The sequence below is a fragment of the Diuraphis noxia genome, unplaced genomic scaffold (assembly GCF_037042655.1).
Source record: "Diuraphis noxia isolate RWA-SAM2 unplaced genomic scaffold, SU_Dnox_SAM2 contig0003, whole genome shotgun sequence".
In the NCBI taxonomy this organism is placed as follows: Eukaryota; Metazoa; Arthropoda; class Insecta; order Hemiptera; family Aphididae; genus Diuraphis; species Diuraphis noxia.
In genome coordinates this window covers 40,415,589-40,434,753 of record NW_028301713.1, presented here as the reverse complement: position 1 = coordinate 40,434,753, position 19,165 = coordinate 40,415,589, and the positions used below count along the sequence as shown (strand labels likewise).

The 19,165-nt window shown below is 27.3% G+C and overlaps 1 protein-coding gene and 1 long non-coding RNA gene across 2 annotated transcripts; one reads left to right on the top strand and one right to left on the bottom strand.

The window, feature by feature from the left end:
• The first annotated feature begins 3 nt into the window (after nucleotides 1-3).
• LOC149057351 (uncharacterized) lies at nucleotides 4-6,216 on the top strand. The gene is made up of 2 exons (XR_016190860.1): nucleotides 4-473; nucleotides 4,869-6,216. It is a non-coding gene; the product is annotated as an uncharacterized LOC149057351 (long non-coding RNA).
• CSN1b (COP9 signalosome subunit 1b) lies at nucleotides 3,962-10,410 on the bottom strand. Its single transcript, XM_015516720.2, has 10 exons — nucleotides 10,047-10,410; nucleotides 9,862-9,975; nucleotides 9,627-9,799; nucleotides 9,234-9,534; nucleotides 8,364-8,441; nucleotides 8,052-8,281; nucleotides 6,717-6,822; nucleotides 6,538-6,626; nucleotides 6,332-6,461; nucleotides 3,962-4,570 (listed from the first exon to the last, which is right to left on the bottom strand). Exons 1-10 carry the CDS (start codon nucleotides 10,068-10,070, stop codon nucleotides 4,364-4,366), a joined length of 1,452 nt encoding a protein of 483 aa, XP_015372206.2. The 5' UTR covers nucleotides 10,071-10,410; the 3' UTR covers nucleotides 3,962-4,363.
• Nucleotides 10,411-19,165: the final 8,755 nt, after the last annotated feature.

The window sequence follows — 19,165 nt, the reverse complement described above, 5'->3', positions numbered from 1 at the left end:
GACTTACAAACTATTTTATTTCTATAGGTGTAGTATTACCACTACTACCCATCTAATTTAGTCGATTTAGACGTGATATTTTTTAGATTCTGAGCGGAGTAATGGAAGTGCCTATACCTATTGACTTTGCGGTGATGTTATTTATTTTGTTATCTTTGTGTTTGTATAGGTGTATATATTTATGGTAAAAAAAATGATTTGACTATCAATTTTACAGGTTTATTTCTGATAGTAAATTGGATATACTTAGTACTTCGGGAGGTAAAAATTTAAGATTCCAAATTTCCAACTATTCCAAGTTGGTATCAAATGTTTTGATTTTGAGTTGATCGTGGAGTAGTTTGTTCGTTACGACCGTTACGTACCATGGAGCTTTGTCAATGTTACGCAGACAAATTGATTGAAATTCTTGGATCGTTTAAGTATTTGATTGTTTAGCTGAGCTGCAGATACGACGCCGATGGTTCATAAGGGTAAGAGGAGGAATTTGTATATAAGGATTTGTTTTAAAGGTTAATGATGTTAGATCTTAGTAATTATTGTCTAGGACTCTAATTAGCCAATTAGATGAAGTACAGTTAATTTTGTATGGTTTTATAACATAACCATTGTAATTGAAAAAAGTGGGTATCGTATAACCCTAGCCTGCTGGCTCTCAAATGTTTCGGTTTGGTACAATGGTGACCTTAACTACTACCCGGTGTTAAAACCTTAATTACTACTAAATTACTAAATTAATATATAAGTACATCTTTATTTATAACTAAAACATGAATACGTATCTATTTAAACATTGTATTTTAATCTATAATAGGGAAGTATCTGTTATTCAAAATATGTAATTGGCAAAAACAAAAACCAAGGAAAAGTAGGCATTTTTAAACAAAACTATAGTCCTAAATAATATTGTTTTTTTTTTTTTTTAGTTGTTTTAATGTTGCTTTCCAAATATTCATACAATAATTTACTTGATATTATTTAATCAAAATGTTTTGACTTTTTTTGTGCTATTTATAGCGTTTTGAAAATGTTATTAATTTATTTTCGATTTTTCTTTACAGTCAAAAAACCTTGAAAATTTAATATTAAGCTCCTGTTAGTTGATAATTATTGAATGAACAGTTGTTGATAATATTATAATTTGTGATTTTAGTTATTTTGTTGTAATTGTTTTTGTTTTATACATATTATATTATTGCATTAGTGAAATTTTCAAAATATTTAGATTTATTTTAAATTATTGCCTATTGCTAATATTCCTATTTAATCCACAATTCTATTATTCACACCATTCTAGCCGAATAGTGGAAGTCAGCATTGACATAAAAGTAACGATGATTTATATGATATTGATATATATTATTAAATATTTAAATGCAATGTTTTCAGAAAAAATTAATTCACCTACTCTACTTTCCCACATTTTTAATAAATTGTAAAAGATATTTGTTCAGGGCGTTCAGGCTTATATTTGTAGCAAGTAAAAAACATGCGATACTAAAACTAAAATATAATATAATATAGGTATTTTTGGATCTTCTTACAAATTATGTGATTTGGACCCTATTGCAGCTGGAAGATAGGTATAATTTATTAAAGATGGCCAAAATACATATAGTGCTGAAATTAAAAAGCTCAACACTTACTAACATTTTTTATGAAAATTAATTTTTTTTATTATAATTATATTAAGAAACATCTCTGATTTAATATATATAAAAAATAGCACAAGCTAAAGTATATACTATGTACTATATGTAGTATCGTAATATTGTAGTCTGCATAATATGATTGTAATAGTCTCCCAAAGTGGCACGACATTACAGAATTATCCGAATGTAGAAGTTGTTGATGAAATGATGACTCACCCACAAACATATTTTTAGAATTGTATGATTAGTACAATAATTATAGGGTAACAGCATAATCATTAAAAATAAAAATATTGTATCATACAGCGAAAATTCTTCTTATTTAAAAAAAAAAAAACCATTCGATCGGTGTCTTTGTTTTCTTTGGGTCGTTGACTGTATGGAACTATCATCTTATATTATATATAAAATTACATAACTACAGTCTACAATTAAACTATAATGTTATATAATAACTATATATAACTATAATGTTAAAGTAGGTAATTTTGAATTGGTATATTATAGGTGTATATAAATTATAAACTGACAGTTACATATACATCCATATAATGTATAGTCAATGATAGGTACTTAACTACCATTTACCAAGGAAACTTTATCATTGACTATATAATAATTTAATATGGAAGTGGAATTGTGGAATTGCAAATATTATAAAACGATAGTTGCACATAGTTAACGACCCAAAGAAAACAAAGACACTGATTAGTTTTTGAAATAAGAAGACTTTTTTAAAAATAAATTAGTCTTATGATACAGTATTTTTGTTTCGAATGGTAGGCGGTAATTTTATTGTTGTACAAATTTTTACGGCGATGTCTTTCGTCAGAAATCTGAAATCATTATGTTAAGATTGTTATGTTCTAGGTATTTTTAATTTTCGCTTGGTAGAAACTAGAAAATAGTAGTAATAGCACAGAATATAATAGGTATTATTATAGGTACCTATTTTATGCCATAGTTTGATTTTACAGTCCAATCGTATTTCCGTTTTTCGTTGAGGTAACTTTCTTTTTCTTAATACCAAAATAACATCGTTATAGTCGTTGTTTAGTCTAAAATTAGGATATAATTTTTGTATCTTCTATTGCGTTATTTAAAATCAACAATTTACTGGTTTTCGACGTATTGCACAGTTAATTAATAATTATTTAGACTTATCAGTAATATACTAATATAGAACAAGAATAATGTGAATGATTTTAGTTTCGGGAATATAACAATTTATGTATTAATTTTTGTTGGACACCTATTTGTTTATATTGTATTTTCTGTTAGGTTGTCCGGACTACTAAAAATGAATTATTATTAATATAATAAAACAAGATTTAATCAGGCCATCAGATCAGCTGGTACTTGGTGCCATTTAACTGTGTTCAATATACGTTTAATTAGTTTATCAGTTAAGGTTTATAAATGACAGTTTTCTTTGAATGTGTCATATATATTATATAACATAAAAATAAAAATATTATTAATATTTACAATCATTTAATTGTAATATTTTATGATGGTGACAAATAAACAAATACAATCAATATCTGGAATCATTAAAACTATTTTACGTTTTTCCTTGTTAAACTAGAACCTATTATAATATTATGAAGTATGAGTGCTAGTTGATTGCTTTTGAGTTATTTATGTAAATGTTAAGTCATATTTCAACTGTAAATCTGTGTAAGCAATATACTGAAAATGCATTAATATTTTATATACAAATTTCACTATGACAATAGTCAATATCAAACTTTATTACTTTTTTCAATTATAAATCATTATAAAATGTGTTAAAATATTGTTATGTCAAAAATAAATTATAATAATTTAATATAAAGATAACTTGTTTAAAAATAAATATTTATAACATAACTAACTCAATCAGATATATTCACCTCATCTTTAAATGCCCCAAATTATTAAGACAAAGCGTTTTGATATTGTTTTTTATATTTTATATTTTTTAATATCTAATATTATACAGCAATATATTGTATACTCAAAATATATTTTTAAATAACAAAAATGCAATATATTAAATACTTTATGCTTCTAAATTATCATAAATAGCCATATAAATACCTTGTTTTAATAATTTAAAAATACTCATTTTTTAATGGTACTGGCAATTTTTTAAATTATACCAACAGATTATTGATAAGGATATAAATTGATTAAAAATTGGGTTGATATGTTTTATTGATTTTTTTGGAACTATCTGCACATGTTTTTTATAAGTCAGTAAGTAACTTGCATTATTTTTTAGTTGAATATGGTACAGTTAATTAGGCAGGGCTTTAAAACAACCATTGTAATTGAAAAAATTTTTTATTTTAAATAACTAGGAAGTTGACATTTATTATAAAATTAAATGAAAAAACAGTTAAAAATAGTTCTAGGCAATGGTAAAATTTCCTGGTCCATAATCTTGTATCATTATTCTTATCAGTTATCCATATTCAATCTTCAGATTAGCTTTTATTATATATACTATACAAATTAATATTTTAAATTATAAATAAAAATTGTAATAATAAAAAAAACAATATATACATTATTTATCAATAATATTGCTTTCTGAAATTATTAATGATTTACAAAAATACAAATATTGATAAAAACAAAATTTTAGTTTGAAGTTTATTATGTTTAATGACAAAATTATTATACAATCTTAATATTCCAGGTTTATAATGTTTCATAAGTCATTTTTATCCAGATATTTTTACAAAATCTACATTTATTATTTTTCCAATATTGTTTAGACGTTCGACTTTACCAAGTTTTGAATTCAACTGGTGCTTGATCATTTGACTTTTCAGTACTAAAATGTGCATATACCTACTATATTGTTGAGCCATTGACATAGCTTTCTCAAAAGTTTCTACTCTTTGATTTGGATGTTTAGCGTAAAGGATCTAAAATAACAAAATTACAATAAGTAAAATAATAATAGTAAATATTTACTGAGTAAAACCTAAATAATTATTTTAGGATATTGATTTTTACACACATTTGAATAACATTTTCATCAAATGTTTAAAACAATGTTTTCTTATTTTCTATACATTAAATAATCAATATATATATGCACAAATATATTAGCTTTACTAAGCTGTTTATAGTTGTGTGAAATTTACAATTAATTTTTATATAATACATTTTATTTGGTTGTTCAAAAAGTTTTAAAATATAATACAAGGTTTTTTATTACAGAGTTCTGAAGAAAAGAGACTAATAACACAGAATTATTGTTGGTATCTTAAATTTGAAGTACACTCAAAATCTTGTTTTAAGCTGAATGATTTTCAAGGCTTTAATTAAGGGGATGCTACTATAGGGCCATATTGCCCCCATTACAAGTGTATTTTCAAATAAATTCATTTTTGTTACAAATATTAGTTTAAGTTAATGTATATAATACTGAATTTGTAATGAAGTATCATAAATGTTACCTAACTTAACTAAAAACGGGCTTTGTGTACATGTTTAAAATCTCAGGCACTAGATGCTACCTGTGGATTTGTTGTCTCTGTTTTATAAATGTGAGACAAGGCAAACTTTTGTTTACTAGTTTCTCAATAGTGTGTAGTAAGTTTTTATAGTATGAATGGTCCTACTATAAAATTTAAAGGTAATAATACTATTATTTTTTAAAGCCCCGCCTAACCTAAAAAGTTGTTAGAAAACAATCTTACCTTAAAGTTTGTAATAGGCCAAAATTCATTTTAATTTCAAAACGGACAGCATACAATTTAAGCTAATGAACAAATACTTGCCATGTCACACCGTGATATCAGGAAAAAAAGGTCCGAATAAACAGAAAAAAATTATTGTAATATAGATTTTAGTCATTTTTGCAGAATGCTAGATGGACTAGCTTTTTACCATTACACAAAGTTTATGAAGATATGAACAATTTAAAAACTGTTGTTTTACCAGAAGCTAATGAGTTAATGGAATATTTTGATTATATATACATCACGGGTTTGGGAGTGTAAAGCTATGCCATATAAAAGCGTTGTAACCACCAGAGGTATGGAACGTGCATGAATCAACATTAAATGTGGAACATCAAACAAACAATATTTAAGAGAGCTGGAATAATAGATTCAAACATGTGATGGGACATAGTCATCCTACAATATAGAAGTTAATTGATAAAACGCAACAGGAAATAAGTATCGATATCGCAAAAATAGAATTAAATGATATTCGGCTAACATCTAAAAGGAAATAAAATACTTTGGAAGACTGCCTTCATTAATGTCATTACATTATGACAAAGATCTGCAGATAACGAACCACTGGAACTGATGTTACAAAATACATAACATAGTTTACAGAAAAGGAATAGGGAGTATTAACGATAATGGTAAATTACATGTACTTATGTAGTTACCTAAATTTAATAAAAATAATAAAAAGTAAAATATTTTTTTGTTAATTTTTTACAAAATAATTTTAAAATAATAATATGATATATTATAAGTAATTTTAAAATAATGATAAAGATTAATGCAAATTATGTATATATCTAATAAATAATACTTTTTTTAAACTATTTTTTTTTTTGGACTTTTTTACCATTTACTGTCACACGTCTTTTCAAATTTCTTCTTAAGAAAAAATCAGTTTTTTTAGGATCAAAGTTTGAAAGTCAAATACATTAGACTTACTTTATTAATGGAGTCAATACGAGCCTTGATATGACCATCCAAAATTAGTTGCATAAGTTCATTCTCTAAATCAGGCAAAGGAGTATTGAAACATAATGCCATTTTTCTTAAATCAGCAGAGTCGTATGGACTAAAAATAAATAGTAAAATTTATTGTTATTAAAACTATGATTTAAATTTTAAATGTTGTTTAATATATTGCTCACCAGAAATATTGAATCATTGCTTTACTTCTTATATTAGAGTAGAGCTGGTTTATGTGAGATCCAATGTACATATCAAGAAGTAAAATTGGCTAAAATTAAATATATTACTTAGTTTTATGTAAAGATTTTATAGTCATTCATAACAATGTGATATTAATATACAAATAAATGTTAAGTACTTTTATTTTGTTCAAAATTGTTAAACAGACTTCATATTTGGACTCGTAAAACTTGAAAATCGCATCACGTATTTCAGGTTCTAGTTCAAGGAATAATTTGAATGAGCTATAAAAAAACATTAGTAATATACATGGTGATAAGTGTTAAAAAATAATAATAATACTGTAAATAAAATATCTACATGTATTTTAGTCTTTGGGAAAGAATATGATATTAAATCAAATCAAAATTATAAATATAAATATTGATACACATATATTATACAGTAAACATTGATTTTAGTTATTAAAATTTTTAGTATACTAGTTATTAGCCCATTATAAGTAATTGAATAATAGAAAATGTACATTATTTCTTTGATTTTTTTATTTATTAACACAGTTATAGTATAATAGTTGAGTATGTGTTATTTATTATGAATAAGTGCGGAGATATAGAGATATAAACATAAGACAAACATCACACAATACAAAATAACATACCTTGGGTTAGAATTAATTAAAATATGAGTACCTATATTCTAAATTAGGAGTCATGGATATGATTGATATTAGAAAAGGTATAGCCAAGAGTGAAAGAGAGAGATATAACATGAATAATATTCATAACAGTGCATTTTCTAGGTTGTCATATGACTTTCGTTTTAGGTATGTTGTCCTTTTAATATAAAAAGTAATCAGTAGTAATAAAGTAATTTTTTTCTTTAATAATTCAGTTAGTGATGTTTTCAGTCAGGCGTTCATGTCGTAAGCGGTCTACCGGGTTTTTCGTCTGCATGCGATTATGCACGAGTAGCCACCTTAAGTAGATAACAGTGTTAAGATGGCAGCCCGAGTTTTTCATTTATTGTCATAACAATTTGGTAGTAACTCTGTGAACTACTTGAGATCGTGTCGCATATCAAGTAGAGGGATATTTTTGTTTGTTTTTTTTTCTGAGCGCGACACATCGAGCAAGTGGCTATATGCGTATTATTAAATGGGCATTATTAACATCAAAACATAGTAGAACACATACACATGAATACCACTTGTCATATAATAATACAATTATACAATAGTAATATTAAAAACATGTATTTAAATGCATAAGAAGCTAATTTAATGAGATATTAAAGTGTTATTGTGTATTTTTTTTTTTTTAAGGCTTAATCCAGGCCATTTAGACCTATTGCCGCATCCGCTATCTCCTTATTGTGTATTATACTATTATAATATTTTTTATTTTATAATTGATTTAACTTTGATTTCCATGTCCCTATTAATTTTAGATGATGTAAACAAGTATAATATCATTATACTTATAATAATATATACATGTACTGAATAACTTACTTGTTGCAAATTACGTTATTTTGAAGTTCTAAGCGATTAAAAGTAGCCAGCGCACAAAGTCCTCCATAAATAGCAATATCATTAGGCGTCATTATGTCATAAGAATCCCAATAATCAAGATTAGTTTTCAAGAAATTTTGAGCAGCTAATTTATATTTACGACCAGCAAGTTCAGCTAAACCTGTCATGCATTTAAGTGTAGAACTATATGTGGTCTGGAGTTCAGAATTCTAAAAAAATCAAATACAAATTATAAATATGTTTGAAAATTAATATATTATTAATAAATATAATAATTTGAGTTATTATTACTTCCATATAGTCTGGAGTAGATTCAGCTTTAATTATGTAATTGATAACATGTGACCAATTTTGCAGATAAATGCCAACCTGGCAATGAACAGATAAATTTTTTTTATTAAAATGAATACTTAAACTAATAAAAAATAAATTGATCATCAAAAATTAATGTTACAAAAAAAAGTCAACTGAATATTGAAAATAAAATATTATAGAAGGTACTAACAATAATTAAAGTAGCAATATTATTTAAAATTTGGAGGGAACGAGACATCTGCAGAGAAGAACAATAGTTATTTTTTATTAAACCCAAATGCAGCAATATTAAGTAGAAAATTACAAAAATGTTAATATGAGCATCAAACACAATTAATGTGCAAAATATTAGTTAAATTTTGAGCATACACTTCAGTCTAAAATATCAGGCTTTTATAAATACATTCATTGTTTCATAAATACACAATATTTACATAATATAGCTAAGTACCTTCAATTAGGCAATAAATTTAAATTATATATGACTCTTATCTATACAATCTGATGCCAGTAATATATAAATGTTCAAAGTTCATTGTCTATTAAAAATACTATTTAAAAAAAAAAAATCATGACCGTGGGGGACTGAAATTTATAATTCCATAAAAACTCAATTAAGGGTTATTTTTAAACTGTTTCCTAATAATTGTTTGTCGATAAAATGATAGTGAATGTAATTTATTGAGTTTTAATTAAAATATTTCAATATGCGGTCAAAAACATAGTATGCCTTTATTGTCGTGAATATTTTTGAGTATCTGTGTGTATTTTAAAGTGAAAAAATATTATTACTCTATCTAAAGGAGACAGCAGAATTATATAATTTTATACTTGATATGTACATACTTTTATTATGTTAAGACACATTGATATAACATGGGAGGAACTAGTACAATAATCTCGGGCCTTAGAATAACTTTTAGTTGCTTCAATGAGGTCTCCACAATTGACGTAATGGTCACCGATTTCATTATGACCACGACGAATGCTTTCCTTAATCGAATTACTCTTATAGTTTTTAAGATCTCCATCCAGCTTTTCAAGTTTCATGGCTGATTTTTGATTTGTAGATTCTAACCAAACATTATTAAACACTGGAATCGCTGTATCTGCTGGATTAACTCCGGTAACATCTGGTAGTTGAAGTCTATATCATAATACATTTTTAAAAATAAAATAAAATTTATAATATACATATATATTATATATAAACAAATTTATAGTTTTTAATAATAATACCCTTGAAGCTTATGATGTAGCGCTTGATACAGATTAGTATTCATAGTAGTAATAACATGTGATATGGCCAGACGTAATGCATCATACCGGAGTTTTGGACAATGGTCAGCTATATAAATTAGCCTGTAAATGCGAGCTAATCCAAAGTAACTATTGGCATATGTGTCAAGATCCTAAGTTCAAAATAATAATTATTATTATAGTTCAGTTCTTAATAAAGCACATTAGTTCTTACAAATGAATCAATGTCCACTTCATATGATTCTTCTTCATTGTTGTCATTTTCTTCAGGAGGTGCATCTACTTGCATTGGATCTATGGCTCCAGCTTGTGCATTTCGTAGAGTGCGCTGAATTATAATAATAAATCATTGTTTGATTAATTACACCGTATTTATTGCAGAACAAAAGATATACGTACATTCAAAGATCTCAACGATGCCATTTTCTGTATAATATAATTCGTTGTAATGTATTATATTAACGGATACGGGATGTCGTTCTGGTATCTACCACTATCTGCTAACGAATAATGTTTTTATTTGTGAATTAGTTATACTCTACAACAATGTAATCACGTAGAATTTTTTAAGATTTAAGATCGATATGATTTGGTTTAACACTAGAGTATCTTGATTTCCAAATATAGAACAATAATATTATTACAACCCCAGCGATCTAGTACTCCAGAAGTCCGGTGAAACGGTGAAGTGAATATTCAATATTGTGAACTGACCGGACTGAAGACTAAACCGAGTACTGACAGACGGCAACGGCAGTGATGCGGTAACATTGCCATATTGGGTATTGGATTGATAATGATGAAATAGAGATAAGGGCTGGTTTTTTTATTATGACCATAACCATGGTAGAATTATAACCATGGATTCGGTCGTATTATACTGATTATACCGTACCACAGATTTGTGACCGTTTTTTATGTATAGGGGTACGAAACTCCGTGCGTTACGATTGGATCTGCGCCGGGACAAATCCCAACGTTCCTAGTGCTTACCGCACATGCGTCAGGACTTAGCATTTTGACAACATAATTTCTCATCAATGAATTCTATGCTTATCATAGTCGAGAAGGTCACTATTCTTATTGGTCTATATTTCCCGCGCAATATTTGAAATATTAAATATTCTGTCATGTATAATATATATGTTAACTAATAATGTAGTCAGTAGCTTTTTTTTTTTAATGTAATATTTGAATAATAGCATACTTTTTTTCATAGTCTAAATAAAAATAAAAATTTCATTTTTATACAATAATATATTTTATAATTTTATTACCAAATATCATTTCAATTAATTGGACTTGTTCCTAGTTGTACATTGCCTTATGGTGGACATGTTGAACAATTGTATACAACTTGTTGTGGATTACTATTATGATTTAATAAATAATAACACAAACATATTTTACAATTCTTTATTGTTAACTGTATAAATCGTAGGTAATGATGCACTTTAAAATACACAAACTATTTAAAAAATTAAATTAAATGTATTCTTAAATGTTTTTACAAGGTTAATACTAAGCATTAGGATACAATAAGATAAGTATATGATACTACAAAATGTCAACATTTATATTATATTTTATATAATTTTTTTTTTTGTATTTTTGTGTGTTATTGTCATAGAATATGTCTATGGTTATTGTACAATGACTACATTGATTTTTATTATTATTTATTAACGAAATACGAAACGAATGTCGAATATTGATTATTGTGTAATGTTGTATTGTTCAATTATTGTTGTGTAATTAATAATTAATAATTATTATTAATTAAATTTTAAACTCTGATAAGAATAGAAATCGTTGATAAGAAATTATGTTGTCAAAATGCCAAGTCCTGACGCATGCGCGGTAATCACTTGGAACGTTGGGATTTGTCCCGGCGCAGATCCAATCGTCGTGCGTTGGCCGAATCAGGCGGTTGTGGCCTTGAACCACAGAACAATGTAGAAGCGAAACTCGATCAGCTGATTGGAGTTTTGTTTCCCTATGATCTGAAGTCTGAACCTCCGAAAAAACATGGAAACGTTTCCCGTACCAACATGATATTAGACCCAAAGGTCACCCGTATTATGTAAACGTTTCTGCCACGTAGGCAGGGTACGCTGTGCGGGGTCGGCTTGTTTCCCGTAGGCTGTGACTGCCGTAGCCACGTTTTGTTACTTTTGTAGTTTTGTAGACTGCTTATAGAGTATTGTTCTGTGCTATCGAGTATCGTTTACTTTTGCAAATTTTGCTAACTGGTCCCCAGTTTTTTATTCAGCAATTGTAAAATACGATTTTTGTTTACATTTTAATTTTTAAAATGGTTATTAAGTGTCTAGTTTGTTCAAATAAGTATGGACCATTGTCAAGTGTTACATTTCATAGATTTCCAAAGGATAGCGAAAGGTAAATTGAATTAATTAAATATTAATCTATCAATGTTGTAACATATAATTTTATGTTTTAGATTTTCTAAGTGGGTTGAAATCTGCCGCCGTCCTGATCTATTAGACGAGGGTCCATCCTATTGCTATCAAAAATATAAATTATGTTCATAGCACTTTCTGAAAACAGATTTTATTAATTGTCGGTTGAGTAGTGTTGCTGTGCCTTCAGTATTTAAATGGTCTGATGTAGGATTGCAACAAACCAGAAGTTCAGACGTTATTACTGAGGAGTCCATTCTTAGTACTTCAGGAATAATGGCTGATTCTGTTGACAATAGTGGGTCTCTATCGGCAATAAATTGGTCAAACATATCTGCCATGTCTTGTTCAACTCCTAAAAGTAAATATACCTATACCTATAATAAGTAAGTAAAATTATATTAATGTTGTATTTTTTTTTTGTAGCCAGCTCTGTATCGAGATCATTGTCATATTCCTCAGGCAATAGTTCCACATCAACTTCTAATTCTCAAACTCAAACACATCAGAGTCTGTCAATGAATACACCGGGAAAGGCTAAACTTCATCAACTGCTAAGTATCCAAAAAACTAAATTTAATGATCTTCATAAAAAATTTCTTACACTTAAAAAGCATTGTTCCGACCAAGAAAAAAAGTCTTCAACATTAGAGTTTTTTCATTTAATGTGCGATAATTTTCTGAATAAAGGTTTTGCTAATTTTGTTAAAGTTCAGTCCAAACTAACATCGCAAGATCCCCGTGGGCATAGGTTTTCTTATGAGACAAAACAATTTGCACTCATGATACATTTTATGGGTCCTAAAGTTTATAGATTTCTTCAGAAATCCTGGAGTTTGCCTTCTGTTAGAACTTTGCAAAAAACTACAGAGAATTGGGAAATTAATCCTGGTTTGAATGAATTTTTGTTCAAAGTTCTAGCAGTAAAAGCAAACTCCATGACAGCAAAGGCTAAAGAATGTGTCTTGTGTGTAGATGAAATGTCACTTAAATCTTTTCTTTTCTTTGATTTCAAAAAAGATGAAATAATAGGTTTTCACAATACAGGATTCATTAAATCTTGCGATGTTACCAAATCTGTTATGGTTATTATGATCAGTGGTCTACATAGTTCTTGGAAACAACCTATTGGCTATTTTTTTGTTGCTACTACTTGTACTGGATATGATCTGCAAAATATAATCTTCCAAACTATTCAAAGGTTGTCCAATATTTCTATTAATGTAGTAGTCATGATTTCTGATTTAGGCTCAAATTTCAAGCATTTTGCAGATCAACTAGGCATTACCCCCCAGACCCCTTACTTTAATGTTGGAGACAAAGAAATCGTTTACATGTTTGACCCACCTCATTTATTAAAGGCAACTAGAAATAACTTTTTCAATTACCGTTTCAAATGTCAAAACAAAATAGCAGAAAAAATTCATTTTACAAATTTTTACAATTCTGATAAAAATAAAAAACATCGATTGGCACCTAAATTAACAGATGTTCATTTAAATCCTAATAGTTTTCAAAAAATGATAGTCAAATTTGCATGTCATGTTTTTAGTCATACAGTGGTTGCAGGGATGACTACCCTAGTTTCTTGTAATGAATTGCCGAATAGTGCCTTCGATACAATTGATTTCATAGATTCTATGGATAAACTGTTTGATTTATTTAATTCCCATCCCAATTCTATTGAAGTTTCTAATCATGAGGGATCAAAACGTTATTCATTGCCATTTTCAAACTCTTCTTATCAGAAAGATTTTTTAAATTTAATGTTTAATTATTTTGAAAATTTAGAAATTCAAAAATTTAATGCTAAAAAAAATGAGTGGGTTAACATAGCTAGACACTATAACATAAAATTTATTAATGGCTGGCTAATATCAATCGCTGGATTAAATCGCCTTTATCAAAATTTAACTAATGATGGTAATTCCAAAATAGATTCGATATGTACTTATAGGTTAAATCAAGATAAATTAGAAAATTTGTTTGGAACTGTAAGAATTCAAAATGGAAATTGCATAAATCCTACATGCATTCAGTTTAAAAGAACTTTTAAAAAACTTTTTTGTCTGGATTACTTTGAGCACTCTGAAGGTGCTAACTGTATTCAAGATTTAGATGATGTCTTACTCAGTCTTGAAAAAACCCCTATAAGTGAAATTAAAATACTTTTCCCCGAAAAAAATTCAATTCAAATTCCATTACCTATTGCAAACATTAATAATTACAAACAAATTAATTTACCTGAACAAAATGCTTTGACATACATTTGTGGTTACTTAATCGGGCAATGTTTAAAAGTTCATCAATGTACAATTTGTTTAAGTTATGCACAAGCAACTACTTCCTTATCTAGTGAAACTTTTTATTCGCATTTTAAATCATACAAAGAAAATCCTTCTTTATTATTCGGTAATTTAATGATGCCCAATTCTACATTTTATCAGTATATTTTTCAAATTAATCAAGTTTTTGATAGACATTTCATTTCATTAGCTCCTCAGCCCAACGTGGGTAAAACTCTTAGAGATTTAATTATAAATACAATTTTTTTCTATCATCCGTGTAATAATTTTCCTAAAGACTTCTTAATTAACTTGTTCTTAAGATTTCGAATATACAACTCATTAAATAGAACCAACAAGGAATTTCAGACATTACGTACTGGTAAAATGAACAGAAAAGTTCAAATTCTTTCGAATTTATAAATTTTGAATTAAAAAAAAAAAATCCAGCTGTTGATATTAATTTATTTTTGTTTATGCCTATAACCAACGAATGTGTAACAAATTAATAGTAATTTCAGTATTATTAGCCAAATACATTTCACTAAAATTGTTCTTTTTAGGACTAACCTCTGGTCATGTTACAAATAATAAAATTGAATAGTCTTTTATTATATTGATTCAGAAAGCGAATACTTTACTTAAACAGTTCTTTTTAAGACTAAAATTGTTCTTTTTAGGACTATCCTCTGGTCATGTAACAAATAATAAAATTGAATAGTCTTTTATTATATTGATTCAGAAAGCGAATACTTTACTTAAACAGTTCTTTTTAAGACTAAAATTGTTCTTTTTAGGACTATCCTCTGGTCATGTAACAAATAATAAAATTGAATAGTCTTTTATTATATTGATTCAGAAAGCGAATACTTTACTTAAACAGTTCTTTTTAGGACTAAAATTGTTCTTTTTAGGACTATCCTCTGGTCATGTAACAAATAATAAAATTGAATAGTCTTTTATTATATTGATTCAGAAAGCGAATACTTTACTTAAACAGTTCTTTTTAGGACTAAAATTGTTCTTTTTAGGACTATCCTCTGATCATGTAACAAATAATAAAATTGAATAGTCTTTTATTATATTGATTCAGAAAGCTAATACTTTACTTAAACAGTTATTTTTAGGACTAACAACTGTGATCATATGAAAAATAATAAAATCGATGTATTCTTTTATTACAGCGAGCCATTTAGTATTGTTATAATAAAATGTATGTATTCTTTTAATGTAATATATTATTTTTCATTGAATAAATTAAATATATTCTTACGAAATTTCCAATGTGTTTGTTCTTTAAGCCTAGTATTTTATTCCAAATCCAATTACCTATTATTACACTAGTCATTAATTTAAGTATTGTAATATTTTTTCATTAGAGTAAATTTTAAATCTTAATACATAAACATAAATCTTGGTAAAATTAATAAACAATATTGTCGTATTCGTATTGTACAAAAACTACAAAATGGTACAAATGATATTGTGATATTGATATGATATATTTAATTGATAACGTATGCCACGCCCATCTGGAGACCGAGTGACACAGCTGGCAGTACAGCACAGTTTTCAGTGTTTTCACTATTTCACCGTGTCGCGGCATGTTCTATATATAAAATATAAATAAATTTAATATTGTATAGGTAACTGTAACATTGAGATTGAATGTCGATAACTTACTCGTTACCTGTACGGGCTGTAAGTTGAATATAATACATATTCATCTCATGGTATAGTAAAAATGCACCAGTGGTCCATTTTGAGATTGGAAATGAATAATGATTTATGAAAGCCGTTATATTATTGGAACGCTTAAGGATAATTTATCGTATTTATGAGAACGATACAGAATAATTGTTTAAATGTGGCTAATTGGTAGCAACTAGTAAAATGTACCAAATAATGAAATAATAATGAAGTACAATATACCTTGTAAATATAATTTAAAACAACTAAGGCCAAAGATGATGGATCGATGAACTAAATGCACTATATATTTTATCTAAAATATATTTAGTGAGGTGAGGTGGATCCAATACGATGTAGAGAAGATAATATCTTCTTCACGTACTGTTGATGCAGTGCCTAAATTTCACAAATGTTGCTATTGCACGCCGAATTCTATTCGCCAAAAATATAATAGATCTAATAGCAGTGTGCGTATGAACTTGACTTTAAACTTTAAAGTACACTACACACTTTTTAATTTGCTACTTCACGTTTCATATTTGTTTCTACTCGCCATTAAGGTCCTGCCTTGGTGATAAATTCTAAACTACCAAACTTCCATGATTTTTTCCGCCAATATTACCTACACTATTGAAAGATACAGGATCGAATATTTATTAATCCATTATCCACCTCAAAAATAAATTAACCGTACGAGATTTATAATGCAGGCACTGACAAATTATGACATCTTTGGATACATTTGAAAAAAATTAATCTACATCATAACTAGCTATCTGAGCTTTCCGAATTATTAATGTAGTACCTATAGTTATTATTGTGTACGAGCAGGTTTCCACTACATACACGTTCTTGTAAATCCTTAACTATGAATATTATGATTGGTTGGTTGGGTTAGGTTACCACACAACCAACCACGTTACCGTTTAGTTGAACTTACCTGAACATTTTACACGGCACAAGCGTATAGCGTAAACCCGGATTTAGGTTTGGTAGCCTTACCAACAATAATAAAATTTCCGTTCCACGTATAGAAATGTAGAATAATTGATGCATTTTTTATTGTACCTAGCTTTAATATTCAGCTAATTTTAGGCACATGGTGCTTATATTGGACAGTACTCTTTTAATATATAATACATGAGTTATGATGAATTTATTGTAAGTACTTATCTACCTATATAGGTATATTACTTATTTATGTAGGGATAAATTATTAAATACTGTTAAACCTTATACTTATATTTGCCTTATTCAATTTACCTACGTATTTTTGTTCTATGGTATAACTGTATAAGCTTGATTTTAATGTACCTCCGTATTTAGTTTAAGTGCCGTCTTATATTATTCAGTTAATTTAATTATAATCAACAATGCCAGTGAAGTTTGTTGTCGATAGTTTTAATTTTTTTTATGCTAGTCTAGTTAGTTTATCAGCTTGAAAGTTTTAAATTTCTTGATGGTTTATTGGAATACTATTTAAGACCCTGACAGAGACAGCATAGTATTGGATTTATATAGGTAGTAATTTTGATTGTGTTAAAAAATTTGTCTTCACCAAGGAATTATACGTGTGGCAGCTAATTAACTGTTCATATACACAGCTATAGTATTCAGGGCCGGATTGGTTAGGCGAGCTACCGAGAACATCTCGGTGGGCCGCTCAAAAAAAATGTCGATCGTAAGTGTTTGGGCAATTATTTCTTAACACAAATTTGAATACATTTATTTAACTCTGTGCGCTACGTCGAATCTAGATCAATTTATACATTTTTATTTGAAAAGGGCCCCTTTTAGGGCCGGTTAAAAAACTAAAACTCTGTGGGCTGATACCTTGTCTATCCGTTACTGATAGTGTTATATTATATATGGTTTAATACCGACAATTGTAAATACTATTTTTTTTCAGGATATATTTATAATTATTTTTGCATAAATTAGTGTATCAGTAATCAGTGCACGACTGTATACTTATAATTGTATATTGTGTCATCGTGGCTGTTATCTTATATTTTGATTAAAAAATCTTCTTAAAATTTTCGTTAATCAGTTTGACAGTTTAAATTCAATAAGAATAATTTTACAAGTCTATAACTAATTACCTAACCCTCCCCCCTTCTTCATTAAAATGTATTTTGTGTACGGATTTGTCCTTATTAGGTATTTATGAGTTATCTGATTTTTGTATAAATATGTCCTAATGGCTAATTGTATATTGTAAATTATTATTATTATTGTAGGATATATACGTAAAAGACATTATTACTATTTATTAATTACCATTTGCTATATATCTATAGATTGAGGTTTTGAGGTAAAATCGTTAGCACGGTTAGGTTACCTACATTTAATATCACTATAATAATATCATCCTTATGTATCGGCGTGTTAAGAAAATATTTGAAACGTGTTTTATTAAATATTTTCCAGAGTTAAAAATTATGATATTCTGATATTCATAATGGTATAACATTATAACTTAAGTTGCATATTATACAAATTATTCGTATACACTATAGTCACAAATACTCATAGTTTACGGATATAATACCTACTAAATGAATTATAAACGTGAATTGATATACTATTTGTACATCGTTATATATTATATAACCTATCAATATCATATAAATTAAGTTAATTTTACCGTGCAGTTTTCGCCGAAATTTAAACATAGTTAAATCACAATATATTTGTATATTATATTATATTATGTACATAGGTACTTACCAATACTTACGCGTTTATTACTCATATTTAATTCATGTAAATATTGTATAGGTACATGTTGTGTAAAATTTACAATGCACATGTACAAAATTGCAAAATACATTATAAAGTATATTATATATATATATATATATATATATATTATATTATGATATAATAATACAATTTAAAACGTGTTCCTAAATCCATGTAAGTGTAATATACAATTATATTGTCTGCACGGGTTTTTAATTTTAAAATACAATCTTTCCTAAAGCTAATTTTGTATGGTAAAAAACTTAAACATAATTTCGTAGTTTCATTCGATGTAACATACATAGCACAATATTATGCTATACAACAAATAAGAATATAACGAATGTCAAACAATGTATGTACAAAAGAAAATATA